General features: G+C 40.3%; 1 protein-coding gene and 1 long non-coding RNA gene across 3 annotated transcripts in view; one reads left to right on the forward strand and one right to left on the reverse strand.

The window, feature by feature from the left end:
* The window catches only part of SOS2 (SOS Ras/Rho guanine nucleotide exchange factor 2), a 39,042-nt gene that overhangs the window by 16,469 nt on the left and 1,917 nt on the right, over positions 1 to 20,656 (forward strand). The window contains exons 4-23 of the mRNA XM_072116026.1: positions 194 to 358; positions 1,040 to 1,246; positions 5,878 to 6,021; positions 6,994 to 7,104; positions 7,623 to 7,721; positions 8,686 to 8,813; positions 9,761 to 10,416; positions 10,501 to 10,582; positions 10,694 to 10,816; positions 11,549 to 11,652; positions 11,752 to 11,974; positions 12,466 to 12,585; positions 13,905 to 14,067; positions 14,156 to 14,273; positions 14,706 to 14,878; positions 15,168 to 15,284; positions 16,120 to 16,381; positions 16,953 to 16,994; positions 18,422 to 18,531; positions 19,050 to 20,656. The exon at positions 19,050 to 20,656 is cut by the window's right edge and continues 1,917 nt beyond it. Coding sequence (XP_071972127.1) covers positions 194 to 358; positions 1,040 to 1,246; positions 5,878 to 6,021; positions 6,994 to 7,104; positions 7,623 to 7,721; positions 8,686 to 8,813; positions 9,761 to 10,416; positions 10,501 to 10,582; positions 10,694 to 10,816; positions 11,549 to 11,652; positions 11,752 to 11,974; positions 12,466 to 12,585; positions 13,905 to 14,067; positions 14,156 to 14,273; positions 14,706 to 14,878; positions 15,168 to 15,284; positions 16,120 to 16,381; positions 16,953 to 16,994; positions 18,422 to 18,531; positions 19,050 to 19,559 — 3,657 coding nt within the window. The 3' untranslated portion in view covers positions 19,560 to 20,656. The remainder of the gene's footprint in view (positions 1 to 193; positions 359 to 1,039; positions 1,247 to 5,877; positions 6,022 to 6,993; positions 7,105 to 7,622; positions 7,722 to 8,685; positions 8,814 to 9,760; positions 10,417 to 10,500; positions 10,583 to 10,693; positions 10,817 to 11,548; positions 11,653 to 11,751; positions 11,975 to 12,465; positions 12,586 to 13,904; positions 14,068 to 14,155; positions 14,274 to 14,705; positions 14,879 to 15,167; positions 15,285 to 16,119; positions 16,382 to 16,952; positions 16,995 to 18,421; positions 18,532 to 19,049) is intronic.
* LOC140069847 (uncharacterized) lies at positions 10,195 to 16,275 on the reverse strand. Of its 2 annotated transcripts, none has more exons than XR_011848863.1 (4): positions 16,138 to 16,275; positions 14,256 to 14,413; positions 12,437 to 12,498; positions 10,195 to 10,331 (listed from the first exon to the last, which is right to left on the reverse strand). It is a non-coding gene; the product is annotated as an uncharacterized lncRNA (long non-coding RNA). The 2 variants fall into 2 exon arrangements; XR_011848864.1 differs by lacking the exon at positions 10,195 to 10,331 and adding an exon at positions 11,165 to 12,001.

Below are 20,656 nucleotides of genomic sequence, written 5' to 3' on the forward strand. Positions count from 1 at the left end.
TTATATTGGTACAACTTACAATATGTAAATAGGTCACCCAGCTTTCCTAGAAACACAACCACAAATATGACAAATCCAAATCAAATATTTTGCAGTCTTTTATTATGCCATACGCATTTTATTATATTGATAAGACAGCTTTACAATCAATATTACAGCATGAAGAGTGATTGTCTTCCCTTTTTTATATCAGGAAGTTCTTGGCTACAAAGTAGATTATCATGTGTCCCTCTACATTGTGGCCGTCCTGGAATACATCTCCGCTGACATCTTAAAGTTAGCAGGCAACTATGTTTTCAACATCCGACACTATGAGATCTCTCAGCAGGACATCAAAGTGTCTATGTGTGCTGATAAGGTGAGATCCAAGTAAATAAATGGCTTGGCCTTTTATATGCATTGATATGAGTGTTTTGTCCACTTTTATGTTAAGACTTCTGACAGATTTATACATTTGGTATTAAACTTGAAGGAAAATGAATTGTTGGTGGGTTTTTGAAAGTTTTTTATAAAATTTAAAATATCCCAGAAATGTGCAGATTTCTCTTTAATACGTGTCCACATGATGGCAAAATCCACTATGAAAAAATTGATACTCATTTCATCTTTATATATTCGAGGCATATACAAATGGAATAGTGTTAGATTAAATCACCATAGTCTTGCACAGGAGGCTGAGTGTCTCCAGTTGCTGTAAATTTATAAAATATACCAGAACCGACTTGCACACAAATTTGACATAATTACAAACCTACAGTCCCTATCTTGTACTTAACCCAGGGACTGCCTGTAAAGGCCAGCTTATAAAGTGTATTCTGGTTACATGTCCCTCTAATAGTTAGGGTAAAGTGCCTGACTTTGTAAATATATCCTGCAGGCCAATTTATATATGCTAATAATATCAATTGATAAATATTTCCAATTTCGTAGTTTATATGGCTGAAATGTACAGATTACCTACAGCAAAGCAGCATTAATGGGATTGTCTACAGTACGTTTGTATTATAAAGCCTAAACCTCCTTTTCTCCCTTTCACCAGGTATTAATGGACATGTTTGATCAGGATGATGACATTGGTGTAGTGGCGCTCTGTGACGAGGAACCTTCTTCAACTGGTGAACTTAACTATTACGAGCTGGTTAGGACTGAAATAGCCGGAGAAAGACAATATCTACGGGAGCTAAACCTGATTATTAAGGTTTTCCGTGAGGCTTTCTTGGATAACAAAAAGCTCTTTACACCCAATGTAAGTCCTGTATTTCCCAGGGGCTGAAAATTTGAGTGTGTGAAAAGGTTAATAAGTAAGAGTCACAGTGCACTTGCTACCTGTGCATTTCTCTGCATCTCCAGCCATGAGTTGCTATCCACAATAGACAATCAAGTTTGCAAAGTAACTTTGAGACTCCTGCAGCTGATTCCCCAGAAAAAGAGTATTATAAGGTTTCCTCAGCAAGCAGAATTTCACTGTTTAATGCTAGATCTTTTGCTTTTATAAACTTTGGAGATGTGACATGCATTTTACAATGCAGTAGATAAGTGCAGAGCTTGCACTTCTGTCCTGTCTGTGACTCTTATATAATCCCCCCCACTCCCCAGTACTATGTGTAGGAGAGTTGTAAAACTTTACAGATGCACTTCTTTTCTTGGTGTAGAGAAGTGGCAGACGGCCATTCCCTGATAAGCGCTGTGTGTACCTGCTGCGGACAGCCGAGATACAATTGTATAACTAGCATTGTGTATGGAATGGTCTCCATGGTGTTAATGCTTTGGTTACCGCGTTGCTGTATACACAGTTTTGGAAATCCAGAGTCAGCTGTAAAGTGAATTATTCTGCTTTAATGTGTTTAGCTGAAATATTTGTGTGAAGTTAAGCGGTTTAGAATGATGAATTGCACAGCGTTTAGTAAAACTTGCATATTGTAAATGTATGGGATGGAATTAAAGTTCAGACATGGACTCAGAGGGGAACATAAAATATTCTGCTCGTTTATAACAATATTAGTTTTCTTCTTCAACCTATATAGAGTACACCAAGTGCTTTATAGTTGTGAAGGGGAGGATGTGTTATCACTGCCTCTACTAGACGCCCCAGGACTGGGGAAGCAAACCTAGATCAGCTCTCATGAATGCAGATTACTTTGCACATGTGAATGCTCCAGATACAGTAAAAGTTGCAGGGAGGTTTGGGAAACTAAACCATCTATGGGTCTTTATGGTCCTATCCATGACTGCCATATAAAACAAATCCAAAGCAATTTCATTTTTTGCCAACTTATTTTAGGGACAATTATAAAGAACTGGACATGCATATTTTTGCGTGTTTTTTTATTTTTTTTATTTTTAATGCTCTTGAAAGGGAACCTGTCACCACATTTTTTCAGAAATACATCCAGTGATGGGTTCCTACGCAACTCTAGTAACTAACTGACGCCCCTTTTTTGCTAAAATTTGTTTCCTTTTGATCCCCATAAATCCATTTTTCATATAGCCAATTCTAGAGCGAGATTGGGGGTAATGGATGGGGAGGAGTAGGAGATTTAATGTCATCAGTTACATGCATGGGGTACAGTCTGCTAATGTTAGGAGGCTAAAGGACCTTAGATGTCAACCTGGTCCGTGGATTAAGCCTGAGGAGATCCACCCCCCTCCCCCAACTCTCTTTAGCTTTGGCTGTTTTTATCTAAAAAAAAGGTATCAGTTACTAGAGCTCGAAGGGTACAATTTTATAGCAACTTTAGGACTAAATTTGACCCTTGGGGCTTTTGGTCTTGCAAGTTTTTTTCTTTTTTTCCCTAGAAAAAGCAGCTGGTAGATTTTGCTCACAAGCCCTACACTGGTTGTGGATTTAGGCCAGATGCCCAGGAGTGTTACAGTTTAGGGCAATGAAAAAAGTACAATTTTGATCCTAGTGCTATGCGATCATCCCTTTTTGTAGTCCTAGTGTCATCCTAGTTCTGTCAGATTTTCATATCTTCATATTTCTTTGAAACACGTTTGTGAAAATTAATCCGGAGGACCATACTTGTCTTGCCAATTCTACAATCAGTAGCAGGATAGCAACACTGCAAACAATTCACAGCTTTCTGTGAACCTTCTGATTTCCCTTGTTCAACCTTTCTAAATATGAAGCCATACCTAGTATGACAGGGGGCCCAGGAGCCTCTGGCTGACCTTGTTGTTGGGTCATACATCAGTACACTAGAACTACCTGTGTATACTGTATAAGTATCAAATTTAAAAATATATAGGCCTAAATAACAAAAGCTTTTAGAGCATAGATTTCTACATTCCTGTAAAGAAGGCAATGGGAGCCCACCCCACCCCATTAGAATATCCCCTTTATTAACCAAAATGGGGGGGGGGGTCTTGTTCGACTCTCTTGGGGTCAAGTTGAGTTGATGTTAAACAGTTAGCATTGTTGTTAAAGCAAACCGGTCATTAGCATTTAACATTTTGAACTAATGACAAGTTCCCATCGGCTTTTTAAAACCATTAACATCAAGTGTGAGCCAGGAACACTTACTCCTAGGTCCAGGCACCAAGATTGTCGTAATCTGTGGCGACGTTTAAAATGATGAATATTAGCCTGAAAAGCTACTGGGCTGTCCACAGAGCCCCTCTGTGCTGCTGTTACACTGTGCCGTAGCACTTTCCCGTCTCACTGTCTGCTAAAACTTCCTCTGCTACAGTATTAGATCAGCAGTAGAGAGGGAGAAGTGCTGTTCAGGACAGGCTAGACGCCAGCACCCGGCTTACCCGGGCATTTACCGTGGTCCAAGGATCCTTTGTACCAGTGTCGCTTTAAGACACAGGACACAATTATTATTAAAAAGCCTAAGGAATCTGTGGTTGGGTCAAAATGTGAAATCCTGATGTCAGTTTCCCTTTAAAGAGTAGCTGACGGTGCAATTTGGGACACTAAACCACCCACAAGTCCTTATTAGCTGTTGGTTTAGTGTCCTAAATCGCCCTTTAACAAGTCCCTATGTGGGCACTATTAAAATATATTAAAAAAAAACAAACAAAAACATTTATACATGCCTTGTTTCAGTGTACCCCGCACAGTTGCGCAGTAAAGCCGGGGTGTACTGCTTCGGCTTCATTTAAGAACTGTGCAGGTGCATGTAGCACAAGAGGGGTCTGATGCACCTTATACTGGACTGTATAGTGACATATAAAGTTTTTTTTTTTTTTTTTAAATAGCGCTAAATGAGGGAGTTGGTAAAGGGCGATTTGGGACACGAAACCACCGGTACATAAGGATCCGTGGGTGGTTTGGTGTCCCAAATCACTCTTACAAGTAAAGTCTATTAAGGTGTAATTTAATTGTTTTAATTTCGCAAAATAACTTTTAATGAAAGATAATGGTGTGGAGTTGTCCTTGGGAACATTTAATAGGCTCATTACATAATATGGCGGCTCCTAGTTTAGTATAGTCGCCATATGATCAGTGAGCGCTGCTGGCTAAATCACACTCGCTGTCTCCAGTGTTTATTCTTCTAGTCATTTACAACACTTCATATCTTCAAGTCTTCTCTAAGGGACTGTAGGATAAGCTGTGAAGTGTTTGCTTAAACTGTTTGATGTGGAATTCAATGTCACCGAATGACATCAGCGTTTTTCAAGGCTCAGAAAAAGCCTTGTACTGAGAACTGCATGTATCCCTCTAAAGCAGCAGGTTTTTAGGTATAGGCTTTCTGACAAAAAATATTCTCCAGTTTTCATATATAATTTTGTACTTTGTGATTCCGTTATGTATCCTGTTCCGATCCTGAGTTGCATCTCATACTTTACTGGTGGAGTCACCGTGTCCATACATTACATTACTTATTCTGTAGTGATCCTGAATTACATCCTGTATTATACTCCATACCTCCACTCACTATTCTACTGGTGGCGTCACTGTGTACATACATTACTTAGAAGGAACTTGTATTCCGAGTGCTCCGGAAAGGATTCCACGGCACATCCATTTAAAATAGTAGAAAGGCTTTATTTTACATCTGTTAAAAACTCATGATGCATTAAAAAAGGTAAGATATAGGCATAGAATCGGCCTAGGCGCTTTGGAAATAAACATTCCTTACTCATGGCTAGATTCTAAATGCCAAGTGCCAGCATTTAAAAGACAAATGGCCTTTAGCATTGCACCTGAAAAGACACTTACATCACATCCTGCATAACAATTAATTTTTCACAAAAAGCTAATCATAAACACAAAAATGCTTACAAAAGTTGCTAGTAATCCATCTTTAGATATGATGTATATGTTGCAAATGCATAGTAATGCAATTCTGTCTCTTAATACATTTATGCAAAATCATTCTTGAGATTTAATTCCCCCCAAATGTTGGGTACCTAGGATAAAAATCTGCTAATGCATCACACATTAACAAGTCCTTCTTGCAATCTCCTCCCCTACTTCTTTGAAGAATTTTACTTATTACACTACTTATCCTTAGTTGCATCATCTATTTATATTCCTATTATACATGTATTATACTGTAGCTGCACTCACTATTCTGCTGGCAGTGGAGTCACTGTGTACATACATGACATTACTTATCCTGAGTTATATCATGTATTATACACCAAAGCTGCACTCACTATTCTGCTGATGGAGTCACTTTGTACATACATTCCATTATTTATCCTGTACTGATCTTAATTTAGATTTTATATTATAGTCCAGAGATAGTTGTCATTGGAAATTGTCAAAAAATGTATTGATACACACCCCGTTATGATTTTAACCAGTGCAAATACTGTGAAGATGTTATTAAGCAAGAAATAAATGCTGGAAGATTGCAGCTTTTAAGTTTGCAGAATTATGAGAACTAAGAGTTGTGGAACTGATTTAGTGACTGTCTCTTTCAGGACATAGATATCATCTTCAGTAACATTCTGGACATTCATGAATTAACAGTGAAACTTCTGGGTCTCATAGAAGATACAGTGGAGATGACAGATGAAAGTAGTCCACATCCATTGGTTGGAAGCTGCTTTGAAGATTTAGCTGAGGTAAAGACTAGATACTGTCCACAATCATTTATCGGATTTTATCATATTTTATCTCCTTTGGCAAACTTTGTGTAACGCTGTGGAATGTGTTATTTATTTAATTACGCTATATTCATTCCTGTGCTTTTGTCATTTCTTCTCTGTGCTGATCAGTGCCTCTTATGCCGTACAATTTTACATGTCTCAAATTATAGCATTTTGCTTTAGTTGAGGACTAAGACTAGAAGCACATGACCATGTTTGGTCTGTGAATTGCTGACCAGATTTTACAGACCGGCCACAGCGCAGAGGATAGGACTCCAAGCATCATAATGATATATAGCCCCTGCTTCCTCGCAAAACAGGAGCAATAACAGTGATCCATGTATACAGTTGTGCAGGGACTCCTTGTATCATATATCACTTTGATGCTCACAGTCTTGTCTATAGCACTCTGTCCAGGCTATCCAGCACACACTCTATAATATTCACGGACTGACCACAGTTGTGTCCTTAACTGAAGAAAAGCTCCCAAAAGTAGCTTATCCATTGATTAAATTGATGTCTGGACACTTTTCCTCTCATACACTACTGGGGATCATAGTTGCCTATTTAGGATCCCTATCTGTAGACCACACAGCAGTTACTAAAGTTGTCTGTTACTTTGTAGTTGTTTCTTTAGTTTACACATATTATTCATTGATTTTAGTGGGCATTGTGTAATGCTTACTTTTCCCTGTGGTGGCGCTGCAGGGATATAGAACAGTTCCTAGTTTTCCCCACTGGTCACTGCTGATCGCTGGTAAGAGAACAGTGGAGATTGACTTTTATAGATTCTTTTGAGGTTAAGTGACTGGGCTACGTGCCCGTGTTGTGGGTTGCACCAGTGCATTGTATCTTATGCCCTCTTTGTTTAATGCATTTCTCTTAATCTATGGTGTAATAATCTGTTTGATCCCAATCACTGACCATCTTCCCTGCTTCTTCCCTCAGGAGCAGGCATTTGACCCTTATGAAACCTTGTCCCAGGATATCCTCGCTACCCAGTTCCAAGAACATTTTAACAACCTCATGTCTAAGCCGACTGTTGCTCTCCATTTTCAGGTGACCCATTTCTTCTGTTTGCACATTACAGTTAGTTAAAAAAAATCCCCATAATCAAGCAATGCCTTAGGTATACTGATCCCTGCAGTCACTTTACTTAATAAAGTTACTTGTGTTTTTTTTTTTTTTTTTTAGTCGCAGTAAAGCAATCAGTATTCCTTAATTGTTCAGAACCTTGTAAGGCGTTTTCACTCTTATTTTTATTGATAACAGCTGCCCTATGAATAGGTTATCTGTAGTGGGTGAGTTGTGTTATTCACATGAATAGAAGCTTGGCTTGCAGTTACCAGCCCAGCCACTATAGAGATTGGAACTACTGTTCCTTCAACTCCATTCTCTGTTGATTACCTTGACTTGACATTGATGATCCGTCTTATGTTTAGGCCATCAATGTCCATGAGCTTCATTGACTTGGCTCCTTCCTGAGATTCAATAATTTCTGTGAGATTTGAAATAGATTTGGTCATTAGCCATTTTTTTTTTCATTCTCAAACATCTTGTAAATATTTCCCTTGCAGTCAATTTCAGAAGGTTTTAAAGAAGCGGTGAGATATGTCCTCCCTCGTCTGATGCTGGTTCCTGTTTACCATTGTTTGCACTATTTTGAATTATTAGAGGTAAGTGGGAATATTTCTTATACATCTACATGAAATGATCATGGATCTTTGCATAATGCCAAAAGTTCTCTAACATTGCTCTAGCCCCCTTACTTTCTCGCTATCTACAGTCGGATTAATTATGCCAAGGGCATCTGCATCCGCCCTGTAGAAAGGTTAAATAATATTTTCATCCCAAGTGAGGCATGGTCTTTAACTGGAGCAGATAACCTGGGACCACCCTTCTGAGAGTAGAAATTTGAAGCTGACAATTCAGAAGTGGAACATTTTAAGGCCACACAACCTTGTGCTTTACCTGTGCCAGAACCTGGGCAAAGCACACGGGTGGGTGAACGCTTCTAACCTTTAACAAATCAGGCAAAAATAGGAACAGCTCAATATTTTGTGGCCACCCACTCATGGTGCGGTCATACACAGTGAGCTCAGCCTACACTTTGCCTTTCCCTGGGTTATGTGCCCAAAGGTTTTCCTACTGGGTATCGTGTATGAGGATATTAATTTCCATTATGCACGCAAATTGATCAAAATGTCATGGAAAAATCAGGATTAGAGATGAACAGACCAGATGCTTTAGTTTGGGTTCCGGCTGTGTGACCCAGACATTTGCAGTATTGGGGCCGAACAGCCATTCCGGCAGATTTCGGCCCATAGCTACTAGCTATTTGACAGGATGGAGCACTTAAAAAGTTGGCTCACAATAAAAAGAAAAAAAAATTACTACACAATAGGAAAGTGGCAATTCCTGGCAAGGTGGGGCATAGGGTGTAGACCTGGTTGGGGACACCATGGACCTGGAATACTGGCACAGGGTATAGCTAAAATCTACCTTGAAGGTTCTGCCTTTATTAAGTCTGTCGCATTGTGGCGGAATAAATTCTCCCAAATGTTTATATTTTTAATGGTTATTGTGATTATTTTGATTTCTTAATGTTTCACTAAAATTCTGTCATTTCTCCCAACATAGCTGTTACAAGAACGTAGTGAAGACCAAGAGGACAGAGAATGCCTGAAACAAGCCATCACCGCTCTACTCAACCTGCGCTGTAGTATGGAACGTATATACAATAAACACTCGCCTCGACGCAGGCCAGGGTAAGAAAAATGCAAAAGCTTTGTGGCAGAGACTAAAATAAATCGGCTTACCTACCCTCGTAGCATACTTAGTCCAAGGAAATCTGAGTACGATCGTCATCGGTTAACAAGCAAATACAAGGATACTTGAATCTTGATAAAACTGTGAATTTTATTCAGTCATCTCTTAAAAAAAAAAAAAAAATTCCTTCGTTACATAAAGGATGTGAACACCAGCCTACGCGTTTCGGAAATGCTTCCTTATTCATGGCTCATGAACAGTCATGAATAAGGAAGCCTTTCTGAAATGCGTAGAATGCATTTGTTTTTAAAAATCAAGATTCAAGTATCCTTGAGCTGGATGTTTCTTTCAGACTAAAATAAACACACTTCTGTCTTCCTTGTGCCAGCAGTGACTGACTTTAAAGAACAATTACTGCCAGACCCCTTTACTGCCCCTTCTGGCAAGATCTGGCAAGAGCACTCTTTTTTTTTTTTTTTTTTTTTTTTTTTTTTTAAGCTTCCAATTCCCTTTTTATTTTTTAAGGAAAAAGGCTTTAAAAATAATGCAAATGAGCCTGAGGGGCTCCAGGTTCCATTAACATCTATGGAGCCCGGAGCCACTCAGGTTCATTTTGCATAATTTCAAAACATTTTTTTTTTAATTTTTTTTTTTTTTTTTTTTTTTTTAAAGCCAGGGCCTGAGAAGCTAAAAGAAGAGCACATCTTGCTAGAGGGGCACACACCAGTATGTCAGTGTGCTTGATTTAATATCCTTTATCCTGGTGGTAGACGTCCTTTAATGACAGAATATTGTGTTTTTACTTTTCCACTTTTTAAGCCGCATTGGCTTTTGCTAAGATTTTTTAATGAGGTACAAAAGGCATCAAAAACTTATGATAAATCTGGTCATGTATAATTAAAAATGTGTATAGATCGCTGACCTTTTGTATTTCTTCAATCTTCAGAGAAACAATTTGGCGCCTCTACAACGGTCAAATGCGTAGCAAACACCTGGCTATTAAGAAAATGAACGAAATCCAGAAAAATATTGATGGTTGGGAAGGCAAAGACATTGGGCAGTGTTGCAATGAATTTATTATGGAAGGCTCTCTGACTAGGGTGGGCGCCAAACACGAACGCCACATCTTCCTTTTTGATGGCCTTATGATCAGCTGTAAAATGAATCACGGGCAGTCTCGGATCCCGGGATACAACACGGCGGAGTATCGCCTGAAGGAGAAATTTATCATGAGAAAGGTGCAAGTGATCGATCGGGAGGACACTTGCGATTGTAAACATGCCTTTGAGTTACTCTCTAAAGACGAGAACAGCGTTGCTTTTGCAGCCAAGACGGCTGAAGAGAAGAACAACTGGATGGCCGCTCTCATTTCCTTGCAGTACCGCAGCACACTGGACCGGATGCTGGACTCTGTGCTCATTGAGGAAGAGAATGGGCAACCCCTGCGCCTTCCTAGTCCTGATGTTTATCGCTTTGTAGAGGAGAATTCGGATGAGAATATTGTTTTTGAGGACAATCTACAAAGCAGAGGAGGAATTCCAATTATTAAGGGAGGGACAGTTGTGAAACTCATTGAGAGATTGACATATCACATGTATGCAGGTACGTTTCCTTTGATCTTCATAAACCAGGTTGACAGATTTCTGTGATCATTTTTTCAATGTTTTATTTCCTTCTTTCTTCTAGATCCTAACTTTGTTCGCACTTTTTTGACCACGTACCGCTCATTTTGTAAGCCGCAGGAGTTACTTAGTCTGCTCATTGAAAGGCAAGTAAATATCAATGTAACTCTCTTAGATGTATGATACAAATGTAAAAACACTTTACCCCTAAGAGGGGTCTGTCAGGTATATTAAAATGGATGTCTACTCTACAATAGATTTGAAATACCGGATCCAGAACCCACGGAAGCTGACAGAATTGCGATAGAAAAAGGAGAACAGCCAATCAGCGCCAACCTCAAAAGATTTCGGAAAGAATATGTTCAGCCGGTGCAACTCAGGTGGGTTTCACTTTTAACATGGTCATTTATATTTGAGGCTAATGATTTGAAAATGGATATTGTCATCAAAAACCTCATGTATCCTTGCTCTACATCAGAACATGGGACCTCAGTACCTCTTTGGTTATGGAGTGTGCCCCTGCTGCTCTGCTGAAAGCCTGCGACAGCAGAGCACAGTGCCGGGAGATTTATCACAAGTCTCTGAGAACAGAACTGGGGCAACTAGAGCAGTTTTACTTCTGACAACTCTGATAAATATCCTTTATTTATAACATTTTCAAGAAATGAATTCCAGTAATACAGAAAGTAGAATATATATATATTATATTATAAATTCAAAATGTTCTCTGAGCACAGGATGGGCCGGAAATTCCCCATCCCCTGAAAGATGCTGTCCAAGAAACATTCATCTGTCCATATCTTGGTTCCAAAGAGAGACATGAAGTTGGGTACATGGGGAGAAGGACCCAGTATTTTCAACTTGGTGTAACTTATGGACCAAGCACCCTATCTCACCATATTACTTAATGGGGGAGCTACAATAGCAGTAGACTTTTATGTTTACAAGAAGTTAGTCAGGCTTCTTGTAGGAGTGTACGAGCGCCCCAGCTAGTGCAGTAGAACTGTCCAGCTTGCAGAAGAAAACTTTCTAAGGAGAATAGACCTTGATTATATATTCTTCCTTATTATCTTTTACCATACACTCTGTACTGACTACATTGTCTCTTGCAGGGTATTAAATGTATTTCGGCACTGGGTTGAACATCATTTCTATGATTTTGAGAGAGACACAGAGCTACTTGAGCGATTAGAAACTTTTATTTCCAGTGTAAAAGGTAACTTCTCACAGGAGACATGGAGATTAACCTACGAAGCTTTCTATACTCCTCAGATTCAGGCATTTTTTAATTTATTTATTTTTTTTTGTCATTTAGGAAAATCAATGAAGAAATGGGTTGAGTCCATTGCCAAAATCATCAGACGCAAGAAACAAGCTCAGGCAAATGGTGTCAGCCACAACATCACGTTTGAAAGCCCCCCTCCTCCTATTGAGTGGCACATAAGCCGTACGGGTCAGTGTGAGACATTTGATCTGATGACTTTGCATCCTATAGAGATCGCTCGTCAGCTGACTCTTATAGAGTCTGATCTATACAGGTAAGTAATGTCAGTGTATTCCAGTATCTGAAGGAGGTGAAACAGAAATACATATATATTTTTGTGAGTCCCCCACAGCTGAATACAATGATAGATAAATTGGAATCATCTTTGCAGTACCAGGTACCAGCTATGAAAGTGTTTATGTAATGTGGACCCCTCCATTCTCCTGATACCTGTTTTATTACATACTTGCATTACCCTTTGAAATTGACAGCCAGGTGTTTCCTATTGGGGTGGCCCATTAACACTATGGAACACGGGAGGTTGTAACATCCCGTTATCCAAGTATCTCCGTACATCTGCAGGATGAACAATATTCACATAATCCCAATATATACAGAAATACATTAGACACTGGTTGGTCTGCTATGGAGGGATCATCCTTCTTCTCCTCACAGTGATGGTCATCATAAGTTGTACTTTATGACAATTGTTATTGCTGATACATTTTGCATATACCTTCTTAAACTGTGACTTCTCCTCTTCAGGGCTGTGCAGCCGTCAGAACTTGTAGGCAGTGTCTGGACAAAGGAAGACAAAGAAATTAATTCTCCAAACTTGCTAAAGATGATTCGTCACACTACGAACCTCACACTTTGGTTTGAAAAGTAGGTTGTGCTTATTTTCATTTTCTTTTTATTTTCATCTGACTTTTTACAAGATCTATGTTACATGTGCAATCAGTGCCTGCAGGATAAATGGAGTCATCGGTGCCTAGGATTGTTGCTTTCTGTGGGTCTTCATGGCAAATCCCTTTACACAGTTAGACAGATACCTGTGGACTGGCAAAGGGGTTTTCCAGTAAAATTATATTGATGATGATCAATATCAGATAGGTGAGGGTCTGACTCTCCCACTGATCAGTAGTTTTCAGCCTAAAAGTGTGGTCTAGTCCAGCTCTGTTCCCTGTTTAGTGGCTGCTGCTGTAAAGTGCAGCTCATCTCTGATTAAAGGAAATCATACCACAAAATGGTTGTGCATCTTTAACAGCACATCGCAGGTAAATGACTTTTAGTTTTGTCTCAAGACTAAATTCACATGGTTGCTTTAGGCTCATAGTGTATGTTTGGGAAATGGGATTGAACCCTGTTGACAGTGACTGGTGCGGATGGCACTCGCCCTAAACCTTTGCGGTTTCTGTATTTAAAGAGGACCTGTCACCCATAAAAGCACTACTTAAGTAAGCAGCTCCTAGCACAATATCAGATGCAGCAGCGTTACACTGCTAGCGTTATCGGAACCCTCTGATAAAGCTAGAGGACACAGCTGCGAAGTACAAAGGAAACGCCGGAACTCCCTCATAGTAGTACGATGTATTCAAGAGGGGGTCTGAGGTGCTGCCTCTTCCCCGGACCGCCCCGGTCACTCCATAGGCCGATGGTGACTGCCGAGCTTCATGCGGCAGTCATCGCCTACTAGTCCCGCCCCCTCATGAATACTCCAGACCACTTTGAGCAGCTCCTATTGTACTTGGCAGCAGCGTCTTCTAGCTTTATCGGAGGGTTCTAAAAAAAAAAAAAAAAAAAAAAGCTAGAAGTGTAACACTGCTACATCGGAGATAGCGCTAGGAGCTGCTTACTTTAGTAAGCAGCTCCTAGTGGCTTTTTTATGGGTGACAGGTCCTCTTTAAGTGGTCTCTGCAATGCATATTTGGCTACATGAGTAATAAAAGTGCTTGTGGAGATCATCACACTGTGACATTGTCAGAAGTCCAGCAGGCTTGGATGTCTGGCAGCTGCGGTGTCATTGTTGAGGCAGCACATCCGTGGCAATGCGAGCACATTAACAGCCATTACTAGAAATGCAGAGAGCTGAACACAGATTTTTGGCTGTGTGACATGTTGCACAAACACATTTTATAAACTTTGCCTTTAGTCTCAATGTTTTAACATTTTCTGTCTTTGTTTCATCATTTCTTGATGACTAGGTGTCTTGTTGAGACTGAAAATTTTGAGGAGCGGGTGGCAGTTTTTAGTCGAATTATCGAAATTCTTCAGGTTTTTCAAGATTTGAACAATTTTAATGGCGTTTTGGAGATTGTAAGTGCGGTAAACTCTGTCCCTGTATATCGCCTGGATCACACTTTTGAGGTAAGTTATGGAGTTAACATCAACTGAAAGTTATTGAGTTGCTTGTGACTATGAAAATGGTTAAAAAATTGTATTTGTTTATCTGCAGGCATTACAGGAAAGGAAGAAGAAAATACTAGATGAAGCCGTGGAGCTTAGTCAGGATCACTTTAAAAAGTATTTGGCAAAACTGAAGTCAATCAACCCACCTTGTGTGCCTTTTTTTGGTATGCCTTTCCTACATATCGCCTGTTAATTGTAGAATGCAGTGTTGATTTCCTAACTGCAGACTTGTTGCTTTTTCCATCTCATTTTAAGATCTTTTATTCCAGGTTATAGTGGAGAGTTTTTTCCTTTGTTGTTTCACCTGGGAATGAATGAATATACTGACAAATGTAACATATAATCCCCTGTGTTAATAGGATGTGTGTCTGCAAAGGCTGATGCAGTAAATTAGTTTGGAAGACAACCTAATGATGAGGACAGCACAATTCATAGTTGTAATATTCCCAATATGCAGTGCAGTGATAAGTTTGGCCAACACATGAACATGAAGGGGTTGGGGGTTATACAGAAGATCTGTATAATTATACCTTAGTAACATGCGTATCTGATTGTGTAACAACACGTTTCTTTTGTCTTCTAAATTATTTATGTAGGAATATATTTAACAAATATACTAAAAACCGAAGAAGGTAATCCAGACTTCCTGAAGAGACATGGCAAAGAACTGATCAATTTCAGCAAAAGACGGAAAGTGGCTGAAATCACAGGAGAGATTCAGCAGTACCAAAACCAGCCTTATTGTTTACGGGTTGAGGCAGACATCCGGGTATGAATATATAGTTTATGGTCTAACTGGTGCAGAAACCCTTTAAGGGGGTTATCCAGGAATTTACATTAATGGTCTATCCGCATCCACTGCGCTGATCGGGCTCTTGACCTGGCACAAACACAGGGCATCTGAGATCAGAAGATTCCCCCACCCCACTGAACAGATATTTGTGGTTTGTCATGCTGATAGACCATCAATGACAACCCCTATATAAGATAAAATTATGACCTTTTGCATTTAAAATTTCATTGTCTTGAACATTTCTTTAATTTTTGTCTAATTTCAGAGATTTTTTGAAAATCTAAACCCTATGGGAAACGCCTCAGAGAAAGATTTTACGGACCATTTGTTTAATAAATCTCTAGAGATTGAGCCACGAGGCTGCAAACAGCCCCCCAGATTTGTAAGTATTGCTTACAGCTTATCTGTTCTGCAGCAGGTATAGCTATGTTATATGAGCATGTGGAAGGCAATCTGCCATCAAAATCAAGCATGATAAACCAGGAACACTTACTCATAGATCCAGGCACTGTGTCTGGTTTGTTATTCATGGCCGCCTCCTTTCTAAAATCAACTTTTAGCCAAAAGGGTTCTTGGGGGAGTTACCAGAGCCCCTCTTTTCTGTAGCTTCACAAGCCATTACATTGCGCAGTTAGAAGCACTTGTAGTGCCAAAGGGGATAGTATGGCAGTGTAAGCCTGTGTAGCTACAGTACAGAGAGGCACTGGTAATGGCAACTTAGAACCTTTCTGGCTAATTTGCATAATTTTCTAAGTTGGGAGTGGGCCATGCATAACAAATATCCATTACCGCAGTGCATGGTTCTATAAGGAAGTGTCTTTGGTTTATCATGATGGATTACTTTTTAAAGAACCTTCCAGTCAGTATGATTAAGCAAAACCCCCAAAGGTTCTGCAATTAGTACAGTAAATGTATACATTTTCCTGCTGAAATGCAACAGCCGAATGGTTACTATGATTTTGCAACTGAACTAACTTTATTGCCCCCTGCAGCGACCCCTGTATTGAGTCAATCGCCATCATAGGGCGGGTTAGCACAATGCTTTTGCATTCTGTTTTAAAACTCTTTGTAAAAGTAAATATAATAGTCTATTTAATACATGAATTCCGTTCAAGCACACATTGGGCTCCAAATGTGTGAATCCAGCCTTAAGCTTTGCACTATTACATTATCTTATCAGTTATGGATTTTAGCTATGCAACTACTTTCCCTTACAGCCACGAAAAACAACATACCCATTGAAGTCTCCTGGAATAAGACCAAATAGTGGGAGACACCTTTCGTCTTCTGGCACTCTCCGTGGACATCCTACTCCGCTAGAAAGGGAGCCGTATAAGATTAGCTTCAGCAGAATCACTGAATCTGAGCACGAATCTACAACTTCTCCTCCCATTTCACCAAACACTCCATCTACGCCTCCTGTTTCTGCCTCATCTGAGCTCAGCGTGTTTATAGATGGTGACATTAACAGTTCTTATGGTAAGTCAGTAGCACTGTGACTTCTGCTGCTCTGCAAATGTTACTTAGGACTCCATATCATTTTTCAGATATTGGGTGCTGGTGGGCAGAGACATTATCTACCATAATGTCTCACCTACACTGCACACAGAAAGTAAAGCGGAGTCTCCTCATTTCTAAATCTTCTTGTTTAGGTTTCTTGCTCCCTGTGTCTGCAGGATTTACCCTCCCAAATATAAAACTGCTGAACTAACATGCTGAGTGTTCGGTTCAGCAGTTCTCTATTCAGGCTGGAAATCCCACTGACACACGCAGCAGGTCTGGCAGAATAAACCAACAGGATTATATATACAATTATAGAGTAGCACTGACTGTTGTGAATAAAGCCCTTTGGGCGTTCTAGAAACGTACTATTTAGCTACAGCAGAAATGTGATATCTGTGTAATTCTAGTCTTTCTTGCTGTAGCTAAAGGAGAGTTTCTTATATTCACTTTTGAATCATCTAAAGTTTGTTGAGAAACTAAATGTCTGTGTAAAACTATAGGCATTTCTCCATTATAATAAGTATTCTTGCATTTTTATCTTTAACAGGTAGTAACAGCATCTTTGCTCCTGTATTTCTGCCAAGCTCCAGTAAGTAGATCATTATTAGCTAACCTTTAGTCAGAGAGTAGTAAAATAAATACTTCTGCATTACAGGTGCAACACCCCAAACGCATATGTGTCTACAATGCCTATATCAAAAGGATTGTAATTTAAAATGTGTATATAGTTTCTTTATATAAGACCTAGAAGCTAATCTCTAAAGTAAACATATATATTATTCTCTATTTTTATTCACATTATGGTGCAGCATTGGTATGGTCAGGAACTTTGTGCCACTTTCTTCTGCCCAGTTGTGTCGCCTTCAATGCCTGATTGGCTTCCCTTGTAGAATCAGGCAAGAGAGTGGGTGCATTTGACCTTGCTGCCCCACCTGAATACCAACAACAACACTGAACAGTCTATGGCATATAAATAAAGATGAATATTTGTCTGCATCTGATAAATGCAGTGATAAGCAACTTACCATAGAGAAGCCGTTATCAAATGCAATTTTTACATTCTTTATATTTGCCGTATATGCCCGAGTATAAGCCGAGTTTTTTAGCACAACTTTTGTGCTAAAAATTCAACACTCGGCTTAAACTCGGGTATACAAAAATAATAAACTTACTACTCGCCATTCCGACGGCCCGGACAGCTCCTCTTTATTTTCATGCCGCAGGTCCGCGGCAGCTCTGTGGCCCTGCCTCAGAGGGCTGGCAGGCTATATAGCTAAAGGGGCTGGCAGGCTATATAGCTAAAGGGGCTGGCAGGCTATATAGCTAAAGGAGCTGGCAGGCTATATAGCTAAAGGGGCTGGCAGGCTATATAGCTAAAGGGGCTGGCAGGCTATATAGCTAAAGGGGCTGGCAGGCTATATAGCTAAAGGGGCTGGCAGGCTATATAGCTAAAGGGGCTGGCAGGCTATATAGCTAAAGGGGCTGGCAGGCTATATAGCTAAAGGGGCTGGCAGGCTATATAGCTAAAGGGGCTGGCAGGCTATATAGCTAAAGGGGCTGGCAGGCTATATAGCTAAAGGGGCTGGCAGGCTATATAGCTAAAGGGGCTGGCAGGCTATATAGCTAAAGGGGCTGGCAGGCTATATAGCTAAAGGGGCTGGCAGGCTATATAGCTAAAGGGGCTGGCAGGCTATATAGCTAAAGGGGCTGGCAGGCTATATAGCTAAAGGGGCTGGCAGGCTATATAGCTAAAGGGGCTGGCAGGCTATATAGCTAAAGGGGCTGGCAGGCTATATAGCTAAAGGGGCTGGCAGGCTATATAGCTAAAGGGGCTGGCAGGCTATATAGCTAAAGGGGGCTGTGACCAATGCATTTCCCACCCTCGGCTTATACTCGAGTCAATAGGTTTTTCCAGTTATTGGTGGCAAAACTGGGTACCTTGGCTAATACATGGGTCTGCTTATACTCAAGTATATACTGTATACTTTATGGTTTATACTTTTCCTTTTTTTACAGAGTCCTTCTTCAGTTCTTGTCAAAGTCTGCACAGGTTAAGTGAAGAACCTCTTCTTCCACCTCCATTGCCTCCACGTAAGAAAGTTGACCCGGATGCCTGTAGCCTCTTGGTATGTTTACTCATCTGCCATGTGGTGATAGAACAGTATACCACATATGGAAATAAGCTTACCAGTGAGGGTCCGATTGCTGGGAACCCCAAAGATAATAAGAACGCGACCCTTCACAATCTGAAGAACGGTAATCCCATTCACTAACGGGAGTGTCGGAAAATAGTTGTGCACAGCACTCCCATCCACTGTCTATGTGAGTGCCAGAGATTGCTAAGCGTTGTGCTTTGTAATTTCTGACACTCCTATTATATTGAATGGAGCGACTGGTTGCATGCTTGACCTGCAGTGACACCTTATAATAAGATTTGGACCCCACTTGATTTGTATTGCTGAGAGTCCCAGCAGTTGGACCCTTACCAATCCACTTCATATCACCATATCCTTTGTAAAGTTGGTTCAACTCTTTTAAACCAGGAAAGAATACATTGTATTCAAACACAATACATGAGTACATGTTTATGCTGTTTTTTCATATATGCCCTCTTTATACTGACTTTACTTCTTTGTGTCATAAGGGAAATTCCAGATCAGATGAGGACCCACCTGCTGTGCCACCCAGACTGCCTCCACCTCCAAAGATCCAACCCAGAGTCCCTGCTTATACCGGACCGTTTGACGGACCTCTTCACAGTCCACCTCCTCCTCCTCCAAGAGATCCTCTTCCTGACACTCCACCTCCTGTGCCACAACGGCCTCCTGAACATTTTATAAACTGCCCCCTAAATCTTCAGCCTCCCCCACTAGGACGCCTCCATCGAGAACAAGACTGGTTCCGTGAGGCTAGCACTGTTCCAAATTCTCCTAACACTCCTCCAAGCACCCCATCTCCAAGAGTACTGCGTCGCTGCTGCGGGCTCAGCACCAGTCACAACAATCTTTCTCAATGTGCGGCTCCACCAGTTCCTCCGAGGCAGAATTCCAGCCCTCTGCTACCAAAACTGCCACCAAAGACTTACAAAAGGGAATTTTCCCATCCACCTTTGCACAGACTGACCTTATTGGAAAATGCAGAAACGCCGCAATGACTACAGCAGACAGAAGTCCTTGACACTGGATAGGGATCAGCAATGTACTTTAACTAGCTTTCTTTCTTTTCTCTATTTTTTTTTTTTTGTAATTTATTTTGATAAGGCACTGTAATTCCATGGTTAACTCCTTCTATGCTACACAAGGGTTAACAACAACGCTCTTACACTAAAGTGCTACTGATCAAAACGGCAAGTGCAGGAAGAATCTCCATACTACGGCCTTCAAACACTAAAACAGCGTGTCTCAGGGGAATGCCACGCGACCTTGCCTTGTTTCAGGGGCACAGTGCTGTCCTTCTCTCTACCCCCATTACACATTTTGTAATGCAACTTTTTTTTTTATTATTATTTTATTTCACCATCTTAACAAACCAACCCAGTTGCCCTCCAGGTGTATACATTTAGCCCAAGGGTATTATTTGGAGGTATATGATGTCATGTTTATCAAATGCACTAAGTGGCCTTTTTCTTTCCGAATTGTTAATGGGACATTATATCAGTGAAGCCTCTACAAGGTTCCTGTGATGCCTCCCACCCTGCTTGTCCTGTTTGTCTACATTGTACATGCAGATTCCATGCTGTCTTTCAGTTTTGTTTTTTGACAGGTAGTTTCTTGTATGCATACAGCATTTTGTATGGGAACAAATTTTTTTTGTCATTAAGGTGGAGCAGGGATGAAGTTGACATTTTAAAGGGATATTCCAGTATTCTGATATAAATATAGTTTAACTACCACTTCAATCTCTCTATCAGCAAATTGGAATATTCTCTTACATGAGCAACACCAAGCTCCGGGCTGCAGAAGTACATGTTTTATAGCTACTTGATGTGTCACCAGGTTTTATCCCCCTACCAGCCCCCTCGGGTAGGGTATGAAATGTCCTTTCTAGAATTCTCTCTTTTATGTGAAATATCACCCATTTGGCAATTAAAATCTCCCCCCAAAGTTAGTCAATTATGACTGCCTGTATCTCCAGTTCTGTAGACAAAGCTATAAACATGATGTGATCTAAAAGATGAGATCCTTATCTTTTAATATGACGCTAAAGTTATATTTCTAGGTGCTATAAATGTAAGATAGAGGCTTTTGAACT

Source organism: Engystomops pustulosus, chromosome 7, assembly GCF_040894005.1.
Source record: "Engystomops pustulosus chromosome 7, aEngPut4.maternal, whole genome shotgun sequence".
NCBI classification, from domain to species: Eukaryota; Metazoa; Chordata; class Amphibia; order Anura; family Leptodactylidae; genus Engystomops; species Engystomops pustulosus.